Raw genomic sequence first — 24,088 nt, 5'->3', positions numbered from 1 at the left:
GTAGTTTTCTGACCTTGATTTAAAAAAATAAGTCAAAGAGAACTACAGTCCCTCCCCTCCCAACTAGTGGTAGTAGCCTCTCTCCAAAAAAGCATTAGATCATGACATCAGATTACAGAGACTGTTGCACTTGAGGCTCATCAAACACACAAGGGCATTGCCTTCCATGGTAACGCCACGCCTGCTGATTAGGAACCTGCATCTCACATCACTGTGCTCTCTTGCCCTTGAACTTGACTCCACTGCCCTCACTGACACACCAGCCCTTGGCTCTCCATGTTCCAAGCACTGGCCAGACCACAGAGAGGCCCATCAGCTCCACTCACACAGTGATGTCCACCTAGGCAGCGAAGCAGACCCAAGAGCTGGCTGGTGTACAGGGAGGAGTAAATTTCTTCAAACTCTTTATCTACTTTCTGTTACCTGTCTCCGCAGGGGGATGCGCTTGGTCAGCTTGTGCACAGCTGGCTGGCTGCTGAAGTCTGGCTTCTTGGTCGTGGACTTCATTCGGCACAGGATGACCGTCACCACCATGCAGGCGATTATGAAGACCCCTATGCAGTAAATGGCTATCTCCAGGTAGTCTGGGGAAGCTGTAATCTCCTTTTCTCTTACAGGAGCTAGATCGTAAATCACAGAGGAGAAACAGATAAGCAGGCCACAGAGTTAGGACACTGGATTGATGCAACCTGGCAAACTAAAGGAATCAAAAGGTGACCACCATTCCCGACGAGGGGCTTCACAATGACTCAGCGGTGCAGAATGACAGGGGCCACGGTCCACCATGCACCTCCCCCAGATGAGGGTGAATAAAGCAAGGGCTCCTCACTTTACCACCAGCGCCCAGGCGGTCACTATCTCCGGCCTTAGTGGCCCTCTGCAAACCAGTGATCACAATGGGTGGGCCACCACCAAGGTACAAAAGGCAGGTGATGAGGCCGGTTTCTGTTAGGCTTTTGGGCAGAGTAGGACAGTCAACCACACCCACAACAAAAAGACTGTCTTCGGTGATGGGCTCTGGTGCAAACCAAATGAAAAATTCTTAAATACAAAGGATGCCCACTTTTGTTTCTGGAGGGATGGTACCTCAAGTCTTATTTGGGTGAGCTCTGCCAAAGGTAGACGTGGCAGGGTGGTTTACCCCATATGAGCACAGTTCTACATGCAATGAAATAAATATTCATCTGGTAGGCTGGTCTAAAAAGGTTTCAAATTTCTTAATAAAGCCCAGTATATTACTCAACTAAACAAGCAAATGCATTTAATAGAAAGAATGAAATGCTTTTAATATAGAGTCTTATGTCCACACCATAAAAAGTGTGTAATATTCCTTAATCAATAACCATTCAAATTTTGTATGTCACTGCTAAGTCACTACAACTTTTCTCTTATAGAAAAAAATAGAAAGGGTATTACATGTGAGTATACATGTAATTATTGAAGTTAGCACGTTCTTACATCAACTTCCAACAATGTCTGCTCCCTCCTTGGTCTTCAGTGGCCAATCTACAAGCAGTGTTATTTCCGAATACTTTTCTCAAACTGCATTCTTAGCTAATGTGCTAGGACTGTCGGGCAAATCGGTTACCAAGCGCCAATTAGGCCCTCGCAGAACGCAGTACAGCAAGTAAAAGCAAGCTCAACCTAAGAGGCATCTCATTATTTCAAAGCAAATATTCACAGAGCAGGTTCACAACCAAAGGAAACATGAATGCAATGGTATTATTTAAAGCTTATACATTTTAATCAGGAAAACACTTGCAAGATAGTCAAAACTCTCAGCAGCACAGCACAAAATGAAATGATTTATTTTCACTAGATACAAAATAAGCATGCACATAGGCACCATACTCTAAAAAATCAGGAATTAATAACTGGAGTGGAACATCAGGGGCTAGCAAACCATAGTCTATGCAGTTTTACAAAGGAAATGACAGAGAGGCAAATGCATCTAAGTAGATAGCGATCATTAAGAAAGTTTGACTCGTGCAGAGATGTCAGTTAAGATTCAAACAGCAGCTATCTTTAGGCTACAGGGCTTCGCTGATGTTGATTTCTCTGTAGGGCAGAAATAACATCAAGCCCAAGATGGCAAAAGCATGCTTTGCAGTAAAAGCGAACTGACAGTCCATTCTATTGCAGCATGCAGCAAGCCACCGAGATTCCCAAGGCAGGTCGCACACTGCTTCTGTACCCCCTACACGCAGAGCGCCCCTCCCAGGCACCTGGACATAGACCCATCTAGTTACAGCTCATTAAAAATAGAAAGAGGAGCCAAAGTAATGCAAGTCCATACGGGGTTTTAGAAAAATGGGATTTGAAGTGGGAAAAAAATTACTTTGAATTTTACAAAGTAATTTTAACTTCTTCCTTAGGAGAAATCAGGATGGGCAAATTCATGCTTTGACTTAATGACTCCTTAAAAACATAAGATCCTTTGGGTTTCAAGGGTGAAATTTCACTCGATCACAAATGTAAGTGTGGGATCTCGTTGTGTGTGAACTCCCAAGGCAACTTTCTTATCCCTGGGGGATCATTTTAAACATTTTTTTAAAAACCGTTATGGAAGGATAAAAGGGGCCATTTCTAAAAACAGAAGCTGTGTTAATTTTATAGCAATCAACCAAGAAAAGGAAAAAAACCACGGAAAGGAAGAGCAGTATATACCTGGCAGAACTGTCAACCATGCAGAGTGAAAGGATATCCCAATAGAATTACCCGCCAAGCACGTATATTCCCCAGCATCCTCAAAAGTTACATTCCGAATATAGAGAACCTCAATCTCTTTGTCCGTGGTATTAACACCGGCAGCCTAGAAAACAAGGGAAGCAAGAGAAAAGGCTAGACACAGGAATGATTGTGGAAGGGGGCCGTGGAACCACGAGGAGTCGCACCGGGGGCTCCGGTGGGTGCTGGCCACCGGCAGATTCCGACTGCAGCCCATCCACAAAGCCCGCAACCGAGAGACACTGAGCGACACTGAGCAGCTCACCTCCACAGGCCCATCACCACACCGGCTTCACCACCTAGACATGCATGCAATCAAACACATGGAAAAATCAACCCACAGAGATCCATTCTCTTGGCCTTCCCTCTGCTTTGGATTTAGGGGTGGTTTTCCAAAAGTACAGCACCCAAAAGTCCAAGCTAGGTTCTGGTCCAGTTGGCTGCAGAATCCCACTTTGAGAAAAGGATGAATTTGTCTGTACTGTCTTGTTGTAAAACAAAACACTATAGATAAGCCCAAGCGGACACCTTGCACATCAGCCCTGTGGGAACCAACCAGGGTGGAATTTTGTGTGGTTACAAGGCTCAGGTTATTTTTACCCCTGTATAACCATCTTGACTTACACTGCATTGAAAGAAAATGGAAAAAAGTATGATCTCTTTAAATATAAACATCTGAATGTGAGGCATAAGAGACTAACGAGGTCAACCTGCTGCCTTCCACAGCATCCAGGACTATGTTCATTCAGCAGACAGTCTATCCTCAAATTTGGGAGACCAAGGTCAAGGACAGTATTTGTAAGTATCAGTTATGTAACCAAAGAAATGATGTTTTATTGGACAAATTATATCATGCCAACATTTCTCTAAAAATCTGGAGAAGGAGGAGGTATGGATTCCACTGATATGCCAATGCCACCCATTTCAACAGGCATGATGGTGTGCATTTAAAAATGCCTTGCTGTGTAATAGTGGGAAATGTACAGCCCAAACAAGATAAACCAGAAGGAATGACCTCAAAACTAGATGGGGATGGAAGGTAATCTTTAGAAGAAATTGCAGCAAGCACTCTGAACAGTGTGGGCATTTTTCCATGGCTGCTGGCATCATACCAGCTGCATCACCAAAGAAAGATCATTATGAATATACCAAGGCCACAGAGTTAGCCTATAAGCTGCCTGCAGTCTCCCAAAGCATCAAGTCTTTTCAGCTTCTATATCCAGCCTTCTTTAAAAAAAAAAAAACAAAAAGAAACACAAGAACGTTGTTACCTTGCTGTTTTGGCAGGACAGTGAGCCAGGCAGACTGGTTGGCCTGCCCTATATAATTGGAGACCTTACATATATATTCCCCAGCATCCGCCTCAGTCACATTGAACAGAGCCAGCACTTCTGCATTGGAACTATTTATCCCCGAGTGCTGGAATAGACACAGGAGAACAATATAACGGCCAACCAGGAAGGACTTCACACTGTCTAGGGTCCCACCACCAACACACCACAAAAAAAACAACCTCCGTTATGTCTAAACAGCAGCAATAAAGGGCTGTGGTTCAGAAAGAACAAAATAAGTCAACTAGTGGACAACAGAGGCAAGCTGGAGAGAAGGGGTGGAGGGTATGATCAATACATAACAGAATGGGCTGGAGTTCCCCAGGTTGCTCATCTTGTCCCAGGTTTTCCAGCCCTTGGTATTCTCAGTTGGGAGAATAACTCACGCTTAGGGAAACTACCTATGGTTCTACAGGAAGGCTTCTTTGGAGGACATTCTCTATGAGCAACTAAACGTGCGAAATGTGGTAGGCAGGCGGTGGGCTAAGAAGTTGTATAGACTCAGCTGCTGTTTGCTATCCCCATCCTGAGAAGCAAGACAGATCTAAACAGATAAAGAAACTGATGCTACTAAAATAGGCACTTGCAGGAACCAAATGATACAAGGAGAAAGTAAGTTTCCTTGTTCAAGATTTTTCTAAAGTTGATTGTCTAAACTGCACATGAATGAATTTCAAAGGTTAAGGAATTCCTTTTAAAAGGAAAATGCAGATTGGTTCTCAAAGGTACTGAAATTTGATCCTAACACTTTGTAAGAAAAACAACATCAACGTAACAATAAGCATGGGACAAAGCCCGGAGTTTACAGAGCTCTTTCTACCTCCTCCACCCCATTTACTCTGCATGCACAACTGCCCTGCAGGGAAGATAGCATCACTCTCCCCACTTTTATAGATGTGTTGCTGAGCCAAAACGCCTCATCTAAGATCCCAGGGCTGATAAATAGCTGAACTCTTAGACTCTAGCTTCACGGGTCCCTCCACTACCTTAGTTCCCTCCACTGAAATTTTGCTAGCAAGCTAATTTTCTCACACACTCTCTACTGGCCAAAGATGGAATCATCTTCTCTCAAATTCAAGAGGAAATCAAAGAATGGGGCCGACCCATTAAGGAGGCTGCAGTTGCAAGCATCTTGGGATTCAGAAAGTCCTCACCTTCAACACCTTGAGGTAGGGCAGTCCATCAGGCCCGTATTTGCTGCCATTCTTTTCAACGTGTTTGATCCACTGGATGTGGGGCTGAGCATCGCTGTAAACTTTGCAGACAAACTCCACATCCCCTCCAACCACGGTGGACGCATTTGCTGGCAGTCCTGCCTGGAGGATGGGCCGGTGTGGCGATCGCTCTGATGGAGAGAGGGAAGAAACAGGGAGTGGGGGAGACGAATAAATACGTTGTGTTGTCCAGAAGGTTGTTTGTGAACTCGAGCCAGAAAGGCCTCGAGTCTGCTGGCTGACTCCTTTGAAATAACACCGAGGCCCAGTGTATAACAAAATGACTTCAAAGGAGCTTGCTGGGAGTGCGACCCTTGTAATAAGAATACTTATTTAGAAAACTGAGAAAAGAACTTATTATAACTCAAGCAATTGGTTGTCCATGGCCACCTAATGAACAAGGGAAAAAAGATTTTGACAACCTAAAAGATTGGCAAATGGCAGGGGAGTAGGCGCTTCTTCATCGACTCCATTTGGGATAGTATCAGAAACAAGCCCTTGACCATAGGCTTGACATCACAGGTAAGTGACAAGACTAACCTTAAGGTCACCCTGAATGCTTAAGAAAAAAAAAAAAAAAAAAACAATGCAGTTTCTCCTAAAACACACGTGAGGTGCTCTGAAAAGACTTCCACCCCTTGTTTTAAAAAGAAAAGAAAATAAAAGCTAAAGCCCAAAGTTAGGAACAGACTAAATGAACAGCCAGATTTACCTCCTTACTATATGCAACTTACTCCATTTATTCATTCTTTATACATTCATTCATTTCCTTGATAAATATTAAGTGGTGCTGTGTGCCAAACGCTCGATGCGAAAGGAGACATTCCTTAGTTTATTCAGATGTACCACCAAAGAAACCCAGGGGACACCAGATCCCAAATCCTGGTGATGACTTAGGCTGTCTTAAAGGAGGCCCACAGCGGCTGGGCTAAGCAATTACTTCCCATCCTCACTTGCCTCTCTCTCTCTGGGGCAAAAGTTCTCAACAGAAGACACCCTCTCTTATCTTAGGCCTGGAAAAGGTCCTCTCCAGTTGAGAGGTGGTCCCTGCAGAAATCTTGTAGGGGCAACCATGTGAAGATGCATCAGAAACTACACACAATGGTCCTCAAAAACCTAGTAACAGACCAGCCTGCTATGTGTGCTCTTGTCCACAATGGCACTACAATCACAAAGTGACCAGAACCTTCCCACATGGTGGCTCAGCCAAGATCTACATAGACCCAATCGTCTGTCAGTTCACAAATATCGCCCATCCCCACCTTCCTGCACCTGCCAGCCATCCTCTGAGGGTGCCACTTGTCTGAACTCCAACTTAAAAAATTGCCAGGGGAAATGAAGAGGACCCACTGGCCCAACTCATCAAAGATGTCTCCACACTGCACCTGAGTATCCCCATGCCCTGGGCTGGAATAACAAACTACAATGGCAGATATCTAAGCCTTTCTACATTGGGGCCTTTCAGATTAAAGAATCATTTAGTGGAATTTGTTGGACAAGGGCCAGACCATGTGCAAATTGATTTTACTACACAAGCCTGTTGCTGGTCTTCAAAGACATGTTTATAAAAACAATGTGCTGGTGGTTACTCTTAGCACATATCATTCCAGAATCTCCCATCACGTCATAGACACCCACATTTTCACATTAAACAGATAAGGATTTCAGAGCCCCCGAAGAAGTCACTCATTTGCCACAACATCATCCATGGAAGCTGAGCTAAGAACCCAGAAGTGGAGACTGCTCGTTTGTGGGCAGAGAATCTCAAAGCTGGGGACCTTTCAGACATCACCAGACGCCCTCACTCGCTGGTAGATGCACCACCCTGGCGATGGCCCACGCACATGTCGGGCCTCCTGCTCAGGTCTGACAGCCCCCTGGATGCCACAGGGACCTGCCTGCAGCTGCAGGGACAAAGGTCTGGCTTAATCCCGGCCAGCCGTATCCAAGCAAGAAGGCCAGAGTTAAGTGCACACACACACCTCCTCCCCAGGCCTCCTCCCCAGAGACTTGGTGGCAGGGAGCTGCCCTCTTGGCTGGAGACGGCAGGCCAAGCTCACCACCCATGCTCCTCCTTTGTCCAGCCCAAATATCGAGGTGGTTTACTCCTTCCCATAGAGTGGTGAATTTTAGATATCAATCCATTCTCTGGCTCGGTTTTTCAATGTTGCACCCATGTGTTTGGGTGTTTTAAGATAAATATTTACAGTGGACCCAAATATTTATTCTTAGAAACAAAGGTACTATAAAATCCTAAATGTCATAAGTCAGATCAACTGCATTTCAAACCAAGTTCTCTTTCTTAAACTTACTTGTTTCTAATAAATCGTTTCACAAGCAAACATTGTGCATGTAATACCCAGTAACGATGCCCAGTGAACAATGAGTGCTTTCATACAGCCCGACATCTCCGGCCTGCGCCAGCCTTCAGCAGAGAATTGAGTCACTGGGGCCGCACAGGCAGGGCCCACTGCAGAGCCGCAGTCTAGTTTTACTTGTGGTCAATGTGCTGCTGAGTTCCAGTCATTAACTTATTCCACTGCTATCTGGACTATTTTCATGAAGAGAAAAAAATTTCAAAGAAAGAAAAAAAAAACCAACTTCGCAATGGTTTCATGTTATTCATTTGCAAATTACAGCGTACCGAATGTTAGCCACTCTCACAGACTTAAATTCATCCTTTCAAATTTTCTCACCTTATACAAAATAACCTCTTAACCACCCCCTCTCCCCCTCGGCCCTTTCTCACTTTGGGTACAAAAACGGCAAGCAGGATCGCTCTGTAATCGAAACCTTACACCGTCTTCCAAAACTTATTACAGCTGCCTTCAGTATAAAATGAAACCTTAGAGAATGTTATTTAAAATGTTTTTAAAAAGTCAGTAGGCCTCATGTTTCGTTTCTCCACATCAGGCTTTGATTTCCTTTGCAACCTTATTCTCTGCCCTTAAACAAGTTGGAGAATGAGGCCTGAAACATCTTGGAAAAGGGCCCGGGTGCCAGCATCTGCAGAGCATGGCGCTCCTTGCCTCAAACCCATCAGTGATCACTCTTCCCCTGGTGTCCATCAGCCCCTTAAGACCACTGATCAGTAGCCGGGGGTGACAGTCTTTGGACCCCTGCTCTAACATCCGAAAAGCTGGGGTGAAAGTAGGGTGCAGATGGCAGCTGGGGGCTCAAGCTGGGCGGCAGTTCCTGCGGAGAGGGGCCCAGTGGGAGCACTGCAGGGGCGGGCAGAGATGGTGAGCACGAGGACCCTCCAACGGCGACGGCACTCACCCCGGAATCTCCCCAGGCCCTGGGCCAACCAGGTTCACGTTTGCAAGACGCTGGGCAGTTGAGCTGACATAAAAAGAATAAGCCAGTGAATATCTCTGGAAGAGAGAAGAAAAGCCCGAGCAGGCCCACTGCTTGTTCTTCCATGCGATAACAGAAATCACATCTTCTCCACCAGGAAGGATTTACAGTTTTAGGCAAGGTTCTCTTGCTGCATGTTTAACTCTCAGATATTATATAAAACAGATTTTTCTCCCTACAGGGGGAATGAAATAAATATACAGAGAAACAGAAAAGCTGGTGAGCATCTCACCCCTGTGTCTTCACTACAATTTTAAATATACATACTCTGAGTTCAGCAGGTCACAGATGGACAGTGCATGGACCTGACACAGGTTGAGAACCTCTGAAAGGGCAATTCGAAAGTCCCTGTGTGAATTCCAAGTTAAGACAGACGGGAAAGCAGTCCAAAGGGTGCGGCTCCTGCCGATGGGACAGTTGGCTGCATGGCTGGAATGAGGTTCCATCAAATAAGTGCGTAGTAAACACAGACTGAAGTGCTTAAAAAAAAGATTCACTCCCCCGCATTTTCTCTCTCTCTCACTCCCTTTCGTCAAGTGCTCCAAATGCATCCACTTTCGTAAAGCACAGGCCCAGCTTCTGTTAGCCTAAACGTCAAAACTGGCTCTCTTGAGCCCTGCTCTGAAGTTAGAAGCCGTGACCAGGGACGGCACGCAGAAAATAGCCTGCTTCATTCCAAGAGGTAATTACTGAGGGGGAGAGAGAGGGAGAGAGAGAGAGAAAATACCTGAGTAACAAAGAATAAATCTTTGTTAATTGACCACTGAAACTTTATAACATGCCAGTCCTCTGGACATAATATGTTTGCTCGTAAGAGATCTACAGCTTTTACTCTGACATAGCAAAGGCCATAAAAAACATCCACTGAGCGGAGAGGCCTCATGTCTACAGGCTCAGTAAATACGCATCCCCGGGATCAGAAAGGAGAACCAGGTTCTTAAATTACACCTATAAATTAATCAAGCCCAGAGTTGCTGGTTTCCCAGAACACACTGGTCTCGTACCTAAGCATTTCTCCCCCAAAGTTAGGCAGCGCTTGCCACAAAGAACCTTTGCAAAACCTCTCTCTCTGGCTTGGAGACACCAAGAGACTTACATCACAGTGAGTGCCCAGGACCGATCTGCAAGCAGCAAGTCCCCTGCTCTGGGACACCCATTCATTTAAGGAGCCCAGAGAACCTTGCCTGCTCTGTCTTTAAATTAAAATCAAATTTTAATTACCCTTCCTCTAAAACAGCAGTTTCTTAGCAACTCCCAAGGGCTGAATAGGGAAGGAACATTCTGCGATTTGGGGGACAAGTGAAAATGAACTGAGAATTCTTTTTCCTAAAAGCCCGTCCCAGGTTTTTTCTAACCAGTAGGCAGTGGTTGCCTTTGTTGCATAAAAACGGATGACAGCAGTTTGCATGAGGCATAGTTGTTAGGGAGGATGATCAAAGCCCTCTGAAGCTCGAGGAGCCCAATAATCTGTTAAAAACCTCCACTAATTATAATTAGTAGGCCAAGTTCATTGCCTGTCAAGACTCTGCCTGATGCACTCAAACGGGACGGGACAAATCCAGTTGCGTTCTGAGTTATACTGTTCCTAAGCCTTCTCCGGCCTGTAGTCTGGCACAGAGGGAGGTGAGAACCACACTGCCCAGTAGGAAGGGTATGGTTAGGAGGTAGGGGAAGGACTACTACATTTTTCTGGTCTAAGTATCTGTTGCCAGCATTTTGGCTTATCATCCTCTAGAACAGACAAGTGAACGGGGTACTTGGGCACCCAGACTTTTTTCACAATGAAAAAGGGAAACCACATTTGTGAAGAAAGTGACTCATTGGCTGCTCTTCCTCCATCCTAGGCTTAGCATGGCCTCATTTTCCTCCTGCCTTGACATTTGACTCAGAGTCTTGCAGAACTGGGCTGGTGATCCAGCTTCCGCCAAACCACACAGGTTTTTCTGCAGAGAGAGCAAAGTGTGTAGAGCAGGCTTGTTTGGGGACAGCCGAGGTGTCTTCCCTCCAGCGCTGAAGTCCCTCAGTGACTTATGGAGGCTGCATCGTGTGAAATGCTAGAAGGAAAACACCACTAATTCCTTTGTGCTTGCTCGGTGAGCTGGAGAAGCGGTGTGAAGTGCTGGCTGAGGCTGGGCGGCCTGGGAAGACCAAAGCAGGTGGAGGCCAAGTACCTCCCCTAATGAATGTCATAGACAGTATTGTGTGGCTGGGGGTTGAGTGGCTTCTACCAGCTAGATGTCAATTCAGGTCTTTTGGGCAAATTACAGGAGCTGGGCTGTGTGTTATTTACACCCCAAATGTTTACAATACCCTGAGCTTTGTGCCTTCAAAAAGTTAAGACCTGAATGAAGACCCTTTGGTGACCACAAAATTATGTCAAATTTAGGTTCAAAAATGCCTTTCCTTTTGTTGAAAGGCTTTGGGATGATGAATGGTTCTGGGGAATGGAGGGTGGTGATGGCTGCACAACCATGTGAATGTAGTTAATGCCAAAATTGTACACTCAAAAAGAGATTAAAATGGTGCATTACATGTTATACAAATTACCACGAGTTTACAAAAGGAGAAATGGCAAAGGTGATGGTAGCACAGAGTGAACAAGATGTCTTTCCAGTCACAGAAAACCTATCTTCTCAATGAGCTCAATGTATTTATCTTGTCCGGTTTCCTGGCAGCTTCTCTCTCTCCTGCCATAAAGACTCTGCACAAGTTCCCTCTCTATATTGTGCTTGGTTTTCAGGCTGATGTAAAACTCAGACTTCAGTCTCCCCAGGCTCCCTCCTGAGGAGCTGGGGTAAACACAGCTGAGAGCAGTCACATTGGAGATCTACACCACAGAGGCTCAGCACCCTGCCACTTGCCATTAGGGGTGCAACATCTTTCAGGAATGCAAGATTATCAGCTGGAGTCTGCATAGCTGGGTCTCCTTCATGGGAAGAGTATGCTGGAAACGTTAAAAAAAAAAAAGTGCAGGAATTAAACACACCCTCTTGTTACAAAGGCTGAACTCCAAATTGGAATATCTCCTTTCAAAGGATTTGCAAAGCTAAAAACCAGACCACTTTGGGGGTGCAGGGGGGTGGTCACAAAGACAGTGCTCGGAATGAAGCCCTTTAGGCTGAAAAGGTTCTGTTGATCTCTATCAGAAAGGATACAGTGAGTCCACCTCTAAAACTTTGTCCTTGAAAAATATTCACCCAATTGTCCAAAAAAATAAGCATTCACAAAGCTTGCCATTGTAGTCTCTTCTGTAACTGGAAGATAAAAGATGTGCACAACCTGAATATCTACCAATGGGAGAAGCGATTAAATAAATTATACAATATCCAGGACAGAAGAGAATATGGGCCACTAAAAAGAATGAAGTAGATTAATATGTATAGACACGGAAAGATGTGCACAGAAGTAACGTTGACAGTTTTCATCAACTTTCCCATTAAAAAGCCTTGATTCTAGAGGAAATCTGGAAAAATCTATCACACTAATCTCTCAGATGCCTTATTTTGATTCTTGGGTGGTTCAAGCAGAAGCGAAAGCTTTCAGCCCATCTGAGCAAACAAGAAAAGCCCCCTGTTGGTATGATCCACATGAGAAGTTGAACAAGAAAACCTCATTTGTTTTCTTAAAGGCGACCTCATACTGAAAATAAAAATGACTCTAGATACTCCTTGCTGGGACCACCTTCTGAAGAGGAGCTTCAAAACAGGCACCCAGAGTTCACAAAAGGCTCCAATCCAAATGCCACTTCCCTTCTCGCTGTCCGAACCTGATGGGTGCCTCAAACCAGCCCGCGACCTAGGCCATTCCCTGCTGAACATTCAGGGATGGCTACATACATAGAATGGCTTTGTTTCTTTGGGCCAAAATGTAAAATGTAAAGGACTAAATCCTTCCCTTTTCAGTCCCAGGCCAGAGTATATACCAAACCAAATAAAATGAGGACTTCCTTTCTCAAATAAAGCATGCCTTCCAGAAAGATCCTTCCAGTATAATATCTAATGCCCATCTTGCAAAAGATCATTTTCCTCCTGATGTGATAGGAAATACATGTAGGGCACAATCCGACCTGCTGATTTGTACACCTATCTGGGATGGAAAGAATACCTACCGGCCCTAGAGAACTGGAGAATGGAGAGAATCCTACCAGGGAGAGACCCTGGAAGAAAGAAAGGAAAACCAGTTCTAGTGAGATCCAGGAATATCCACCCCCTACTTACCATCTCATCCCTGCGGCAGTCTGGGGGCTCCTGTGCTGTGGGCATGAGAACCAAGAGCACAAAGCCCATGTTTCACTCAACTGACTGTCACTCACTAGACCAAGCCAGGCTGCTCTGCAGAGAGGATTAATCATTAAAATAAACATGGATAATCCCTCTATTTTCTCTCTCCAAACCAATGAGGTTCTCACTTCCTCACCTTTCTTCTCAGAAGGAGAAACAGAAAAACTTGTCGGTCGCAACCTCAGCAAGCTCCCCTCAGCCGCCTCTTCCCTACCTCACACCTGCACTCGATCTCACGATGGTCAAAGACGTGACAGTATCTCTAGAAGCTGCCTTTCCAACTCAAACTTGCCCTCTAAGTGGACAGCACATCCCTGTTACAGCATTAGGTCGTTTCTGCCCTACCTTGTCCTTGACTGTGAAAATAAACCAAACGTGAAGACTGTGAACACAAAAGTGGGCTGTTCTAAAGGAGGAGGAGCCCCAAAAGGCATACTGATGGCGGTGACATTTAATAAGGGAAGAACTCACATCTTAATGACAACTGACATAATACTTCACAAGCAGGGTCTTTTGATTTACAAAGGTGATCGTAAAGTTGTATGAGCTTAGACAGAAACGCTGAAGATCTTGTTTCAGAATTTGCAATATGTCACGAACCACAAAACCCCAAATATTAAGTAACTGGTTAAACTTTTTCTGTTGTTCCAATTCAGAACACACTGACAGAAATCTTATGAAGTTTAAGCTCATGACTGGGCACTATGACTGCCAGCAATGAATCAACACCTTCATGCCAGGCTTACCTACCCATGCTCTGACAGCTGTAGCTTCCTTTCTACTCCTGCCCCCACCTGCATCATCTCCAGGTAAGTCCAAGAGTCCCTCTGCTTACAAAAGGCTGTAGGACATTAACTTGTCTATAACACTTTGGCATCCTCTTTGCCCACACCAGATCCAATGGCAGCGATTAGTCAAGGTGGCAAACGTTAGCCTTCTCCCAGCCACCTCAGCCTGGCCCCCTGCCAGAAGCTAAAGCAACCAATAAGCCTTCCTTCCTCAACTATGGGGCAGAGGGCAACTGATGGCTTGCAAAGAACATGGCAAAAATGTTGATACTGCAAAGTTCTAACATGCCCCGTCCACGCTGGCGTGTGCCTGCTCCACCCCCAGGAGCTGGCACCCACAGACACAACCTGCTCTTGGCACCTGGGAGGGATAACTTCTTGCTGGTATGCGTCCTGCAAGGACTTTTCTGCTGGTCAGTCCATCTGTGGTGACATAGCTGCCCACTGACCAGCTTTTGACCCCAGAATCCCTGTTGTGAAACAGGTATGAAAAGCTGCTCTGGAGCAACTACAAGCATATTAAACAGCAACTACCAGAAGAAGTTTTGAAATCTCTGTGCTGGAGGGAAGGAGAGGACAGACCACTCCGTTAGCCGGGGTCTGGCTGTGTCCACGTGCCTCCACCCAGACACAGAGCAGGTGTGGGACCACCTAATGACAGCGACTAACAATCTCACAATACTGTTCTTTAAAAATCCCACCTTCCCACCACCTCATCCTCCCAACAGTGCCACAGGCATGTGTGTCATCACACCCATTGTACAGAGGAGGAAACTGAGGCTCAGAGGTCCCGACTCCCAAGGCCACAGAGGCAGCAGAGGACAGAAACAGACTGTGAGCCCCTCTCTGCTGCAGTTCCCATGGGAACCTCCTGGGGTGCCACCCAGCAAGAGGGCAGACCGGGGAGGGCAGATCCCGCAGCAACAGCGAGCAACGGGAGCAGCAAATGGCTCTGGAGCCATAAAAGCAGCAATCGGCCTGTGCTTCCTCCTCAAGCCCTGCTCCAGTTCCACGATTCTGTGTTAGCTGAACAAGCCGACGTTAAAAGGCGCTCACTGTGACCTATTACCTGGCATGGCACCTCAACCCCATTTCCAATAGAGGGGCTTTCTACCTGCCTCCAGCTAGATTTCACAACTTTAGAGCTGGCACGCGAGCCAATATCAGGGTTTACATCAAGTCTTAAAGTTGAAGAAAGAAATGGAAAAGATTTAGTTGGAGGCAAGATCATGAATATAGAAAACCAAATGAGGCCTGGCCAGGAAGCCTCTAAGTCAAGACACTCCAAGCTCAGAACCCCAAGTGGCTCTGTGGAGCTGAGGCCTGGTGAGTGCCCTAGATATGTCCACACATTGGAACTTAGAACTTGCAAGTTGAGTGTTCAATGGATTAAAACTTCCACATACATGGTATTGCGTAGTTTAATTTTACCTACCACGAAGGCCACCCCAACCACAGAGAAAGACAAAAATCTGTCCAGAAGCCACGGCGTGATGAAAACTAGGACAGAGAGGAGTCTTTTATAAAGGACAAGTGAGCAAGAATGGCCCTGAATTTGACAGCTTCGGTAATAAACCAACCAATTAATGAATTAACACGGCCACCATTTCTTCATTTACTTAAATTCTGCTTTGCCCCAAATACAAAAGATTCTAAAATTCACACTGGAGAAGTGTGGTCTGAGGGTCCCTATCTCGCCTCAGCCCAGTTCCTTCTGCTCAGGAATCACACTGGAGCCTTTGTCTTCCCGGGCGGAGGCCCCAGCAATAAACAATTTACGCAATTTCTCCTTCTCCCACTGGGGATGCCAACAGCTCAGAGCCAGATGTCAACCCCATGGTCAGACTTATCAGCCAGTGCCTGGAATAAAAGACTCTTCATTCCTCCTAAGCACATACCTGAGGGGGAGTTATCACCAGGACAGATTCCTTTGTGCTTTCAGTCTGCGTCCCATCATGTCTAGAGCCGAGTTACAGAGGCTGTATGCCGACAGTGCCAATCTGATCTGCCACCGAGCAAGTCAGGGCTGGTGATGGGGCTTGAGTGACCTCCAGCCAGCCAGATGGGATGCCTGGCCCCAACCGGCTCCCAGCCACCCACCGAGACACTGCCAGCCACTTACAGCTGTAGTCCTGGGGGAGGATACATTTCTGGAAAGTCAGACTGACAGAGGAGAGAAGACGGCAGTGCCCTACTGCACCTCCACTACACTCTGTGCCCCAAAATATCCAATGTCAGGTGAAAAGCTCAGAAGTCAGCCGATGGCCTCTGAGACTGCAGAACTTGGTGTCCAGAAAGAGAGAGTCCGTAATTCAAAGCCAAAGGGTCCATATGGAGGACCAAAGGGTCCAAGAAGGAGGAGCTTGTCTTTTAAATAGTTCCACCTCTCTCCCACTTTTTGTTCTTTTGTAACAAGAAGCTGATCCTGGGGTGTGGTACCTTCTCAGGGTCTGCAGCGGTCACTCCTGGTCCCACTGCAGTAAATCTAAAACAGAGATGTCAGCATGTGGTGCACAGAGGTTAAACCGGCATGTGAGAAGCCCACGTGGAGGGGCAGCTCCGGAGTCCCTTCCAGTCCTTAGCAAATCACTCATTCCACAAACCCTGAATTTCCTCAGCTGTGAAGTGGGTGGGCGGGCAAGGCCATTCAGTGAACTTGGGGCTCTCAAACACCACGATCCTCTTCTGCAAGCCCAGCAACCACATCGGTCCTGGGACAGCCTTGATGACAGCATTAACCAGACATGGAAACCTCAGCAGGACACTCGAACATCAGCCACTGGCCACTTCTGTTGGTCCCAACAGGGCAGTTTGTTGAATAAAACTTTTGATTGAGCTTAATGAAAGCTATGAAAGATGTATTCTAACTCTCAAAGAGCCCAGATTTGGAAGGGAGAAGCCTGAATTTGTGGCTGGCTACACCTAGATACCAATTTGGTGTTTTTTTATCTGTTAATCAACTGATTCCTCATAACCACCGTAATGGGTTGAATTGTGGCCTGCAAAAAAGGTTAATTCCATGTCCTAACCCCTGGAACTGGTAAATATGACCCTATTCAGAAGCAAGGTCTTTGTAATTAAGTTACGGATCTCGAGATGAAAAATGATCCAGGGTTTAGGTGTCTTTATAAGGGAAAGACAGTCCTCAAAACCAGGAGAGAGGTGTCAAATGGATTCTCCCTCAGAGCCTGCAGAAGGAACACCCCGCTGCCTCCTGGACTTCAGACTGTGGCTTCCAGAACTGAGACCAGATCAATTTCTGTTGTTTTAAGCCATCCAGCTTGCAGACAATTTGTTACAGCAGCCCCCCGGGAAACTGATACAGCCATCATAGGGATGAGGTAAGTCCCATCATTCTGATTTTATGATGAGGAAACGGAGGCTCAGAAAAGCTAAGTGACTTGTCCCAATTCACTGGGTACAGTGGCACGTGGACTGGCAGACCGGCTATGCTCTCCACAATACCTGGCTGCCTTTTTCTAACATCGGTCAGTCTCCACTCCTCCTTCATTTTCAGATACAAGGATTGTGAAATCCAAAGATAAATAACTTATCTGAAGCTTCAGTTTCTTGGTGGCAGGGCCCCCAATCAGAATCCTGGGCTTCAGCCTCACTCACTGACAAACTATGGCAAAGACCACCTCCCGGAGCCAGCTCTTCTGGGGAAGCCTGTTTTATTATCTCCGTAATTACCCAAATGTGGAGCTTCACACTAAGTTTCCCTTGCAAGTAAATGGCTGAAAAGTAATGGTGTCAATTTTAATAAGGATCAAGAAAGGCTCTTAAAAGGGATCCCATAAACGAAAGCATTTCCCCCACACACAACAACGGCTTGCTGTTTAATTCCAAAACACAAGAATGTCACTTAAATTACACGGCTTTTACATTAAAGTGCTTATGGGAATGCCTTTCCAAGGGATAATTTCAATAAAAAGATCTCACCCATTCTGATGCTTCATAATATCTGAACCACAAACCTATGTATCACAGCAACAAAAATAAAACCACGGAGAATGTGGATGAGAACAGGACTTCCCCTTCTCTGGGAAGGAGTCTCTGATTTTCTGTGAAACAGAGATGCAGCTGAGGAGCTGTTATCACACAGCCACATATTAAACTTGGACCTGCAGGCCACCAGAAATTTGCTGTTCAAGCCCAAATCCCTTTTGTTTCCACTTGCTGCGATATTCAGAATGACTATTGTCTGCCAACCCTGGAAGTCTACGTAAGACTCTTTAGCCGACTCAATTCTTATTTTATTAGTGCTTCTCAAAGCAATTATTAGGGTTTTGAGCAAAGATGAGAGTATTTCACACCTCCATCTTTCCTGAAAATGTCTTACACTCCACTGACTTTTGGCTTCTATTTATAAAGAAGGTTCAAGGCTTGGAAAATTATTAGGGTTGAGCTTTAATGGATATTCCCAACCAGCATTGTGTCATTATTGGCCCAAAGTTTAGCTGGGCAATCTCCCAATTTTGTGACATAATCAGGCCTTTCTCTGCATTACCCCATACACTCTATGCTCCCTCTACATCACACCACTGAATCATACACTCTTTTCAACAAGACTGATTGCCAAGGGATTAACATTAGACAGCACAATTCCATTATTCAGCAGCCCAATTCAAATCCAACCCTAAACGCTAAGAGAGATTTCAGGGCTTCACAGAGATGAGCTGCCAGAAAGCTCAAAGGCGAGGTGGGGGTGAGGGGCTTTTGAATGTTTTACATAACAACTCAACCCAAAACCTGCTTCGAGCAGGAGCACATGGCTGAAGTGGCCGAGAGATGACTCCTGATTTCTGGAATGGCCCCAACCAATCTTAATGGACGACTGTGACCTGTGCAACCATAATCCTCAAAGACTGCTACAGCACAATTGTTTTATTCTCACAATACATTACTTATTTTCAAAATCAGGTATTTACCACTTTTAGCCCCAAATCTTTCTCTCCTTAAATAGAAACACTTTCATGTCACATTGAGGATACATGAGGACCAAAGTGAAATCCAAGTCATGTGCTCATTGGTCAATGGATTTATAGTTCATCAGTGCCACACTAAATGTTACTTCGCTGTTTTGTAAAGTATCTGTGCATAGTAATTCCCAGTAAGAAACATTCCACAAATGTCCCTCTGAGAAAAGAGGGCTCTAAAACTCAGTCTTTTAGGAACAGCCACAGGATCTACATTTTACAAAAAAACCTATCAGACTTCACAGTAAGTCTTCTGAACAAAAAAAAAAAAAAAAAAAAAAATGTTATGAATACTTGTCTCATTGAAGTCTTACATACAAATAGAAATAAAGACTGTATCATACTTTCTGAGGCAGGGTTTCTTATGGATTTGATTTAACTTGGTAGAAAAGCAAAATTTTCAGTTAACCTAAAACTTCAATTAACCTAATTTGGTTAATCCAGCTTCTGAAAAGTTTCTTAATGGCTTTTTAGGTGGTTCAAATATCTACGGGAGATCACCCTCTTCAAAGAGTGCACAGTTTACTGAAGGGGAAGAAATACTCAGATGAGAAATGAGACCAGGAATACTTGCATAAGAAATGATGGACAAAAGCCTTTTGTTTACAGACACACAGTAGGGGAGTCATGAGTTTGTGGGATTACAAAGGGTCACTTTAAGGCGAAATGAATCAAGGTGGGCTTTGAGTTGAGCCCCTAGTGGCAGTCAGCAACCTGCATGTGGAGAACAGATTAGGGAACCCACAGCCTGGATTCAAGGACAGGTGGCGATATTGAGAGACAGGGTAGATGACAAGACAGAGAAAAGATGGCTTCTGCACACAAGACCTTAGCCTACCGACCCTGCAACAGTGAGACCCGTCCTGGGTATATAGTTCCTTATGTTACCAATCCTGCTACAAGGCAGAGAAACGCCCTTTCTTCATCAGTTATGACAAAACCCAACATAGACAAGAGAGGCAAAAACCTGAATTTCCAGGACAACAGGCTATGTGCTCTTCAGGTATTTAATTAAAATAGCCTACTTATCTCAGCCCTTTGTCTGAAAGGTATGGATAAGCCCAGATACACAGTTCCCTTTTCAAAGAACAGCTTCTAGACACAGATGCTGAACTTGTAGCGCCTAACGGCTCTTCTGAAGGAAGTGCACGACCCCTTGACGTGGACCCTCCTCCAGCTCTGAGCTCAGTCATCACACTACCCTGCCCTGCACTCTTCAGCCAGCATTACACAATCACCCTTCTTAGATAACGGTGCCTCTCTTTTAAAAACAACTGCTCCTACAACGTATCTGTACCCGTTCCCTGCACATGTTAATACTTTTCAGCATAATCTCGGCTTCCAGAGGATACTTCGCACCATGTCCATTTCATACAAGATGACACTTGGGGACCAAGAGGACCACGCGAAACACATAAAACCTGGTTGATCGGAAAACAGAACAACCTCAAGTGCCGGAAGAATCCTTCAAGTGAGTCAAGCTACAGCAGGCTGGCGTCCGGTTGCCACTCTGGGAGAAGCCGACTTACCAACGACATCCAGGTGGTATGTGTGATTGATGGACCCATATTCATTCTCTACCACGCAGGTATAGTTTCCTTTGTCGGATGGGACCACACTTTCCATGATAAGGCTCCAGTGCTGGTTTCGTACCTGAAAAGATCAAAGTAAAAGTGGTTCTTTAACACAGAACACCAGGTCCGTTGCTTTCTTGACTTAAAAAGAAGTTGGGGAAGACAAGGAAAGCAGAAAAGAATCACCTGAATTCTAAATTTTCCTTATACAGCCAAAACAATGATTATCGTCACAGTGAACTACTAGCACGTGGATTATTGACATGACAGCTCAGTGGGTCCGTCCTTGTCGTGTTAGAGGGTTCTTCCAGGAGCTCCCAGGGTGACCAAGGAACGTGAAGCCTAGCCTGCACGTATCAGTGCCCCAAGGCAGGTGGGCTGCCAGGTCGCTCATCCCCAATGGCACAAAGGAGGCATCTAGGGCCAAGGCTAGTGAGCATGTGCTGCACGCCAGGCACACTCCCGCCCACCTTAGCTATGTCAGTTCTCCCAAGGAGCCCACAGAGTAGGTGCTGCTATTTTTCCTTCAGGCTCCTGGTTTGAAAGCTTTTCATTTCCTTCCCCACAGCCCTCAGATGCTGTCTGGAAGTCTCCAGAAGTTTCAGTTGGGAGCACAGGTCTGCCCTTCCCACCCTTGCTGGTGGCTGAATATACGTTACATGTTCCTGAGAGTTATACTCAGAATACCAAATATGGGAGCAATGAATCCTCAGGAAACTGAAGTTGTACGTCCATCTGTTTACAAACTCCTTGAGACTTTTCAAAGATAAGCAGCACGTGTGAAAATATGTTATTGTGATTCCTAACCCACAGTTCCATCAACACACAAACAGACTAGCTTTTGGATTATTTTAATAGACCCAAATGTTCTAGCAACTACAGTTGACGTGGACCCTCCTCCAGTTCTGAGCTGGGTCATTACACTACTACCCTGCCCTGCACTCTACAGTTCCCAACCTGCTTTGGTATTATTTTAATAGACCCAAATGTTCAAATTCAAGCAAGTATGATTTTTTTCCTTAGCAGGACCAAAATGCAAATTTCATCTTTTGGGTTCAAGGCTTCAAAACTTCTCTCTGAATCCAAATCATTCTTTCAAAGTATTTTGGACAAGGCCCTCTGGAGACATGGAAAAAAAATTAAAAGCCAGGGCCTACTGATCTCAACTATCGATTCAGGAATTTCAACTGACCTTCTGAATGATTCCCTGTGCACCGCAAGTGTTTTCTGCCTTAATCACATAAAAACCCCTAATACCGGCAGAGCCTTTGCAAGCCCATGCGTGATTCAAGGAACTAAACTAGAGAATAAAGAAAATCATCTCATGAATGCCCCATTATGAAAACAGGAGGGCCGAGCAGCTGTCCACTTTGAAAAGCAGTGCCGACAAAAGTAAGAGGCTCTAAGAGCACGCCCAACACCACCCTTCCCTCAGGCCTGGCTCTGCGCAAGCCCTCCCTGCACAGCCGACTTACTGATGCCACACTCGAGCTCAACAACAAGACAACTGCTCATCGCTGCCAGTCTCATGAAGGAGCACGGGCGTGAAGGCTGGTGTCTTCCTCTATAAGCACTGAATTTAGTCAGAGTCACTCTGTACAGCTGCTGCCTGTCACCGACCCCTGTGCTTAAGCAGGACGTTGAGTCAGGTCAATGTCATGTTGCTGATGATGAGACACCCATGCTCAGTGTCTGGCAGTAAAATGAATCCGAAGGCATCAGACCTACAATTGAGAGTCTGTTGGAAAAGACATGCTTTCTGCTCTGGGCTGGGCCACAGACCCCTAACAGAACCAAAGCAAGAAGCGACATCTCCTCTTAGAAGGGAGAAGCACCTTCTTTCTATGCAGAGGTGTTCTAAAGGAGAAGATGTAGATGCTAAATTTTCCAATGCAATGAGAATTATTAAAATCCTGGCCCCAGGGGTGCTACCCCTGAGCTGCATGCTTTGAGCATGGGAGACACAGGTACTGGCTCCCTGATTTAATTTAGGGCACATGGGCCCACAGGGAGATGTTCCCTCATCTCGGGCTCTCAGGCCTATGAGGAACGGGACTCTCCTGGACTCAGAGGCACCAGTCACGTGAGGGTACCTTAGGGATGAAACTACAGGCCCTAACGTCACCAAGCCACGTAATCCAGCATTTAGCCCTGCCGTAAATATTCAGTTCTTTTGAGCCCCTGCTCAAATGTCATGCCCATAAGCCCTTAATCATGGCTAGTGCCTATCTCTGGACCCCATCCAAACTGTCAATGTCTTTCTTGTGCCTGGATCCACATTTGGCACATGGCATATTCCAAATGCAGCTGAACCTGAACTGCACAGGGAGGCATCATCTGCCTGTGCCTGAGACATTCAATCTTGGCATCCACAGATCGGCACAGCACAGCCATTTTTAACCGTAGGGCATGCGGTCAAGGCCAGTCTCTGCTGGGGCTATGGTGTTCCACATAAGATCCCTCTTCAAGGGCATGTGCTCCCTCAATATGTACTCCTGGAGATTCACTACAAATATTAATAAGTTAACATTTATAAAATGCTTTCACAATGAGAAACATATTTACCAAACAAGGTGTTTCTGTCCTTTCAGAGAACTTGGTACTCAATCAATACTGCCCCATGCAGTGCTGTTAATATTTATTTTCTTACACCATCACTCTAGTATTTGACCTACCACCAATCCCAAATTTTATGAGCTGTGGCATTTTCCAAATAGATGGCCTTGGAAGCCACCAACAGTGGAACTGTTTGACACTCCTAGAGGGGATATCCCACCCTAACTAGTGGTTGCTTAATGACAAGTTAACAGACAACAAACAGTAACTCCACCAAAACAGGAAACAAAGGCACAAAGATTTCTGTGGTTTCTTTTAAACACTCTGTTTCCATACCACGATTCAGCATAAACCTAAGACACTATCCTTCCGACAAGAATGCAAGCTGTCCCCTTCAACGTGCTTTCTCCATTCCTCAGCTTTTTAGTGCTACAACTTTTCAGCCAGTTGGGTCTGCCTAAAAACCATCTTTGCTTTCACAGAAGAGGGATGTAAATACCCAATAAACATATGAAAAGATGCTAAACCTCATTAAGGATCATGGAAATGCAAATTAAAACAATAACAAGATGCTGTTATTCACCAGCTGATTACCAAAAATTAGTATGATCAACATCATTGAATACTTGGTAAAGCTGCAGGGAAATAGAACTCGAACTGAGAACAGAAAAGAATTTGAAAACAAACACTGTTCTGTAAAGTAATTTGGTAGTGCCTACTGAAATTAGCAACACACATTTTTTTTCTTTGACCCAGTTAATTCCACTTTCAGAAATCTAGCCTACACAGAGAACAGCAGGATTACTTCGAGGCTGTAACTGCAAAAAACCAGAATCTATCAAGGAGAAAGTCAGGTAACATGTAAGCTCAGCTACATGAACTAATGTATAGTTCATTCCAACAGATAGCATATAGTCATTCAAAAGAAGGAGGTATTCCTATGTTCAGACCTGGTAAGAGTTCATTAATAGTTACTGATAAAATGAAAAAAAGTAGTTTGAATACAAATACTCCATTTCGCAAAAAATACACACTCACGCACAACCTCACAGGTGTGTGTAAGCCTGAATCTGTAAGCATGGTTACACAGACACAGCTAAAATCAGAAAGAAAATGTACTAAATTGTTAGCAATACACTTTATATAATTAAGTGGTGGGATTATGAATGTTGCTCACTTGTTTCTCATTCTCACTTTTCAAATTTAAACTAAATCACACATACATCCCTACATAAACAAAAAGTGAAATGAAGCCGCTCCCCATGCCTCCCTTTGGTAGTGG

At 45.2% G+C, this 24,088-nt stretch overlaps 1 protein-coding gene across 14 annotated transcripts in view; it reads right to left on the bottom strand.

The window, feature by feature from the left end:
• The window catches only part of FGFR2 (fibroblast growth factor receptor 2), a 102,932-nt gene that overhangs the window by 33,838 nt on the left and 45,006 nt on the right, over positions 1-24,088 (bottom strand). For 6 of the 14 annotated variants that reach the window (XM_037011119.2, XM_037011123.2, XM_037011125.2 and 3 more), the window contains 4 exons: positions 20,206-20,329; positions 5,213-5,403; positions 3,999-4,146; positions 418-620 (listed from right to left, as the gene is read on the bottom strand). In XM_037011119.2, the coding sequence (XP_036867014.1) occupies positions 418-620; positions 3,999-4,146; positions 5,213-5,403; positions 20,206-20,329 (666 nt within the window). Of the gene's footprint in view, positions 1-417; positions 621-2,667; positions 2,813-3,998; positions 4,147-5,212; positions 5,404-20,205; positions 20,330-24,088 lie in introns of all 14 variants that reach the window. The other 8 variants (XM_037011120.2, XM_037011127.2, XM_037011129.2 and 5 more) reach the window with 3 other exon arrangements.

This window comes from Manis javanica, chromosome 7 (assembly GCF_040802235.1).
Source record: "Manis javanica isolate MJ-LG chromosome 7, MJ_LKY, whole genome shotgun sequence".
In the NCBI taxonomy this organism is placed as follows: Eukaryota; Metazoa; Chordata; class Mammalia; order Pholidota; family Manidae; genus Manis; species Manis javanica.
This window is presented reverse-complemented; position numbering and strand designations above follow the sequence as displayed.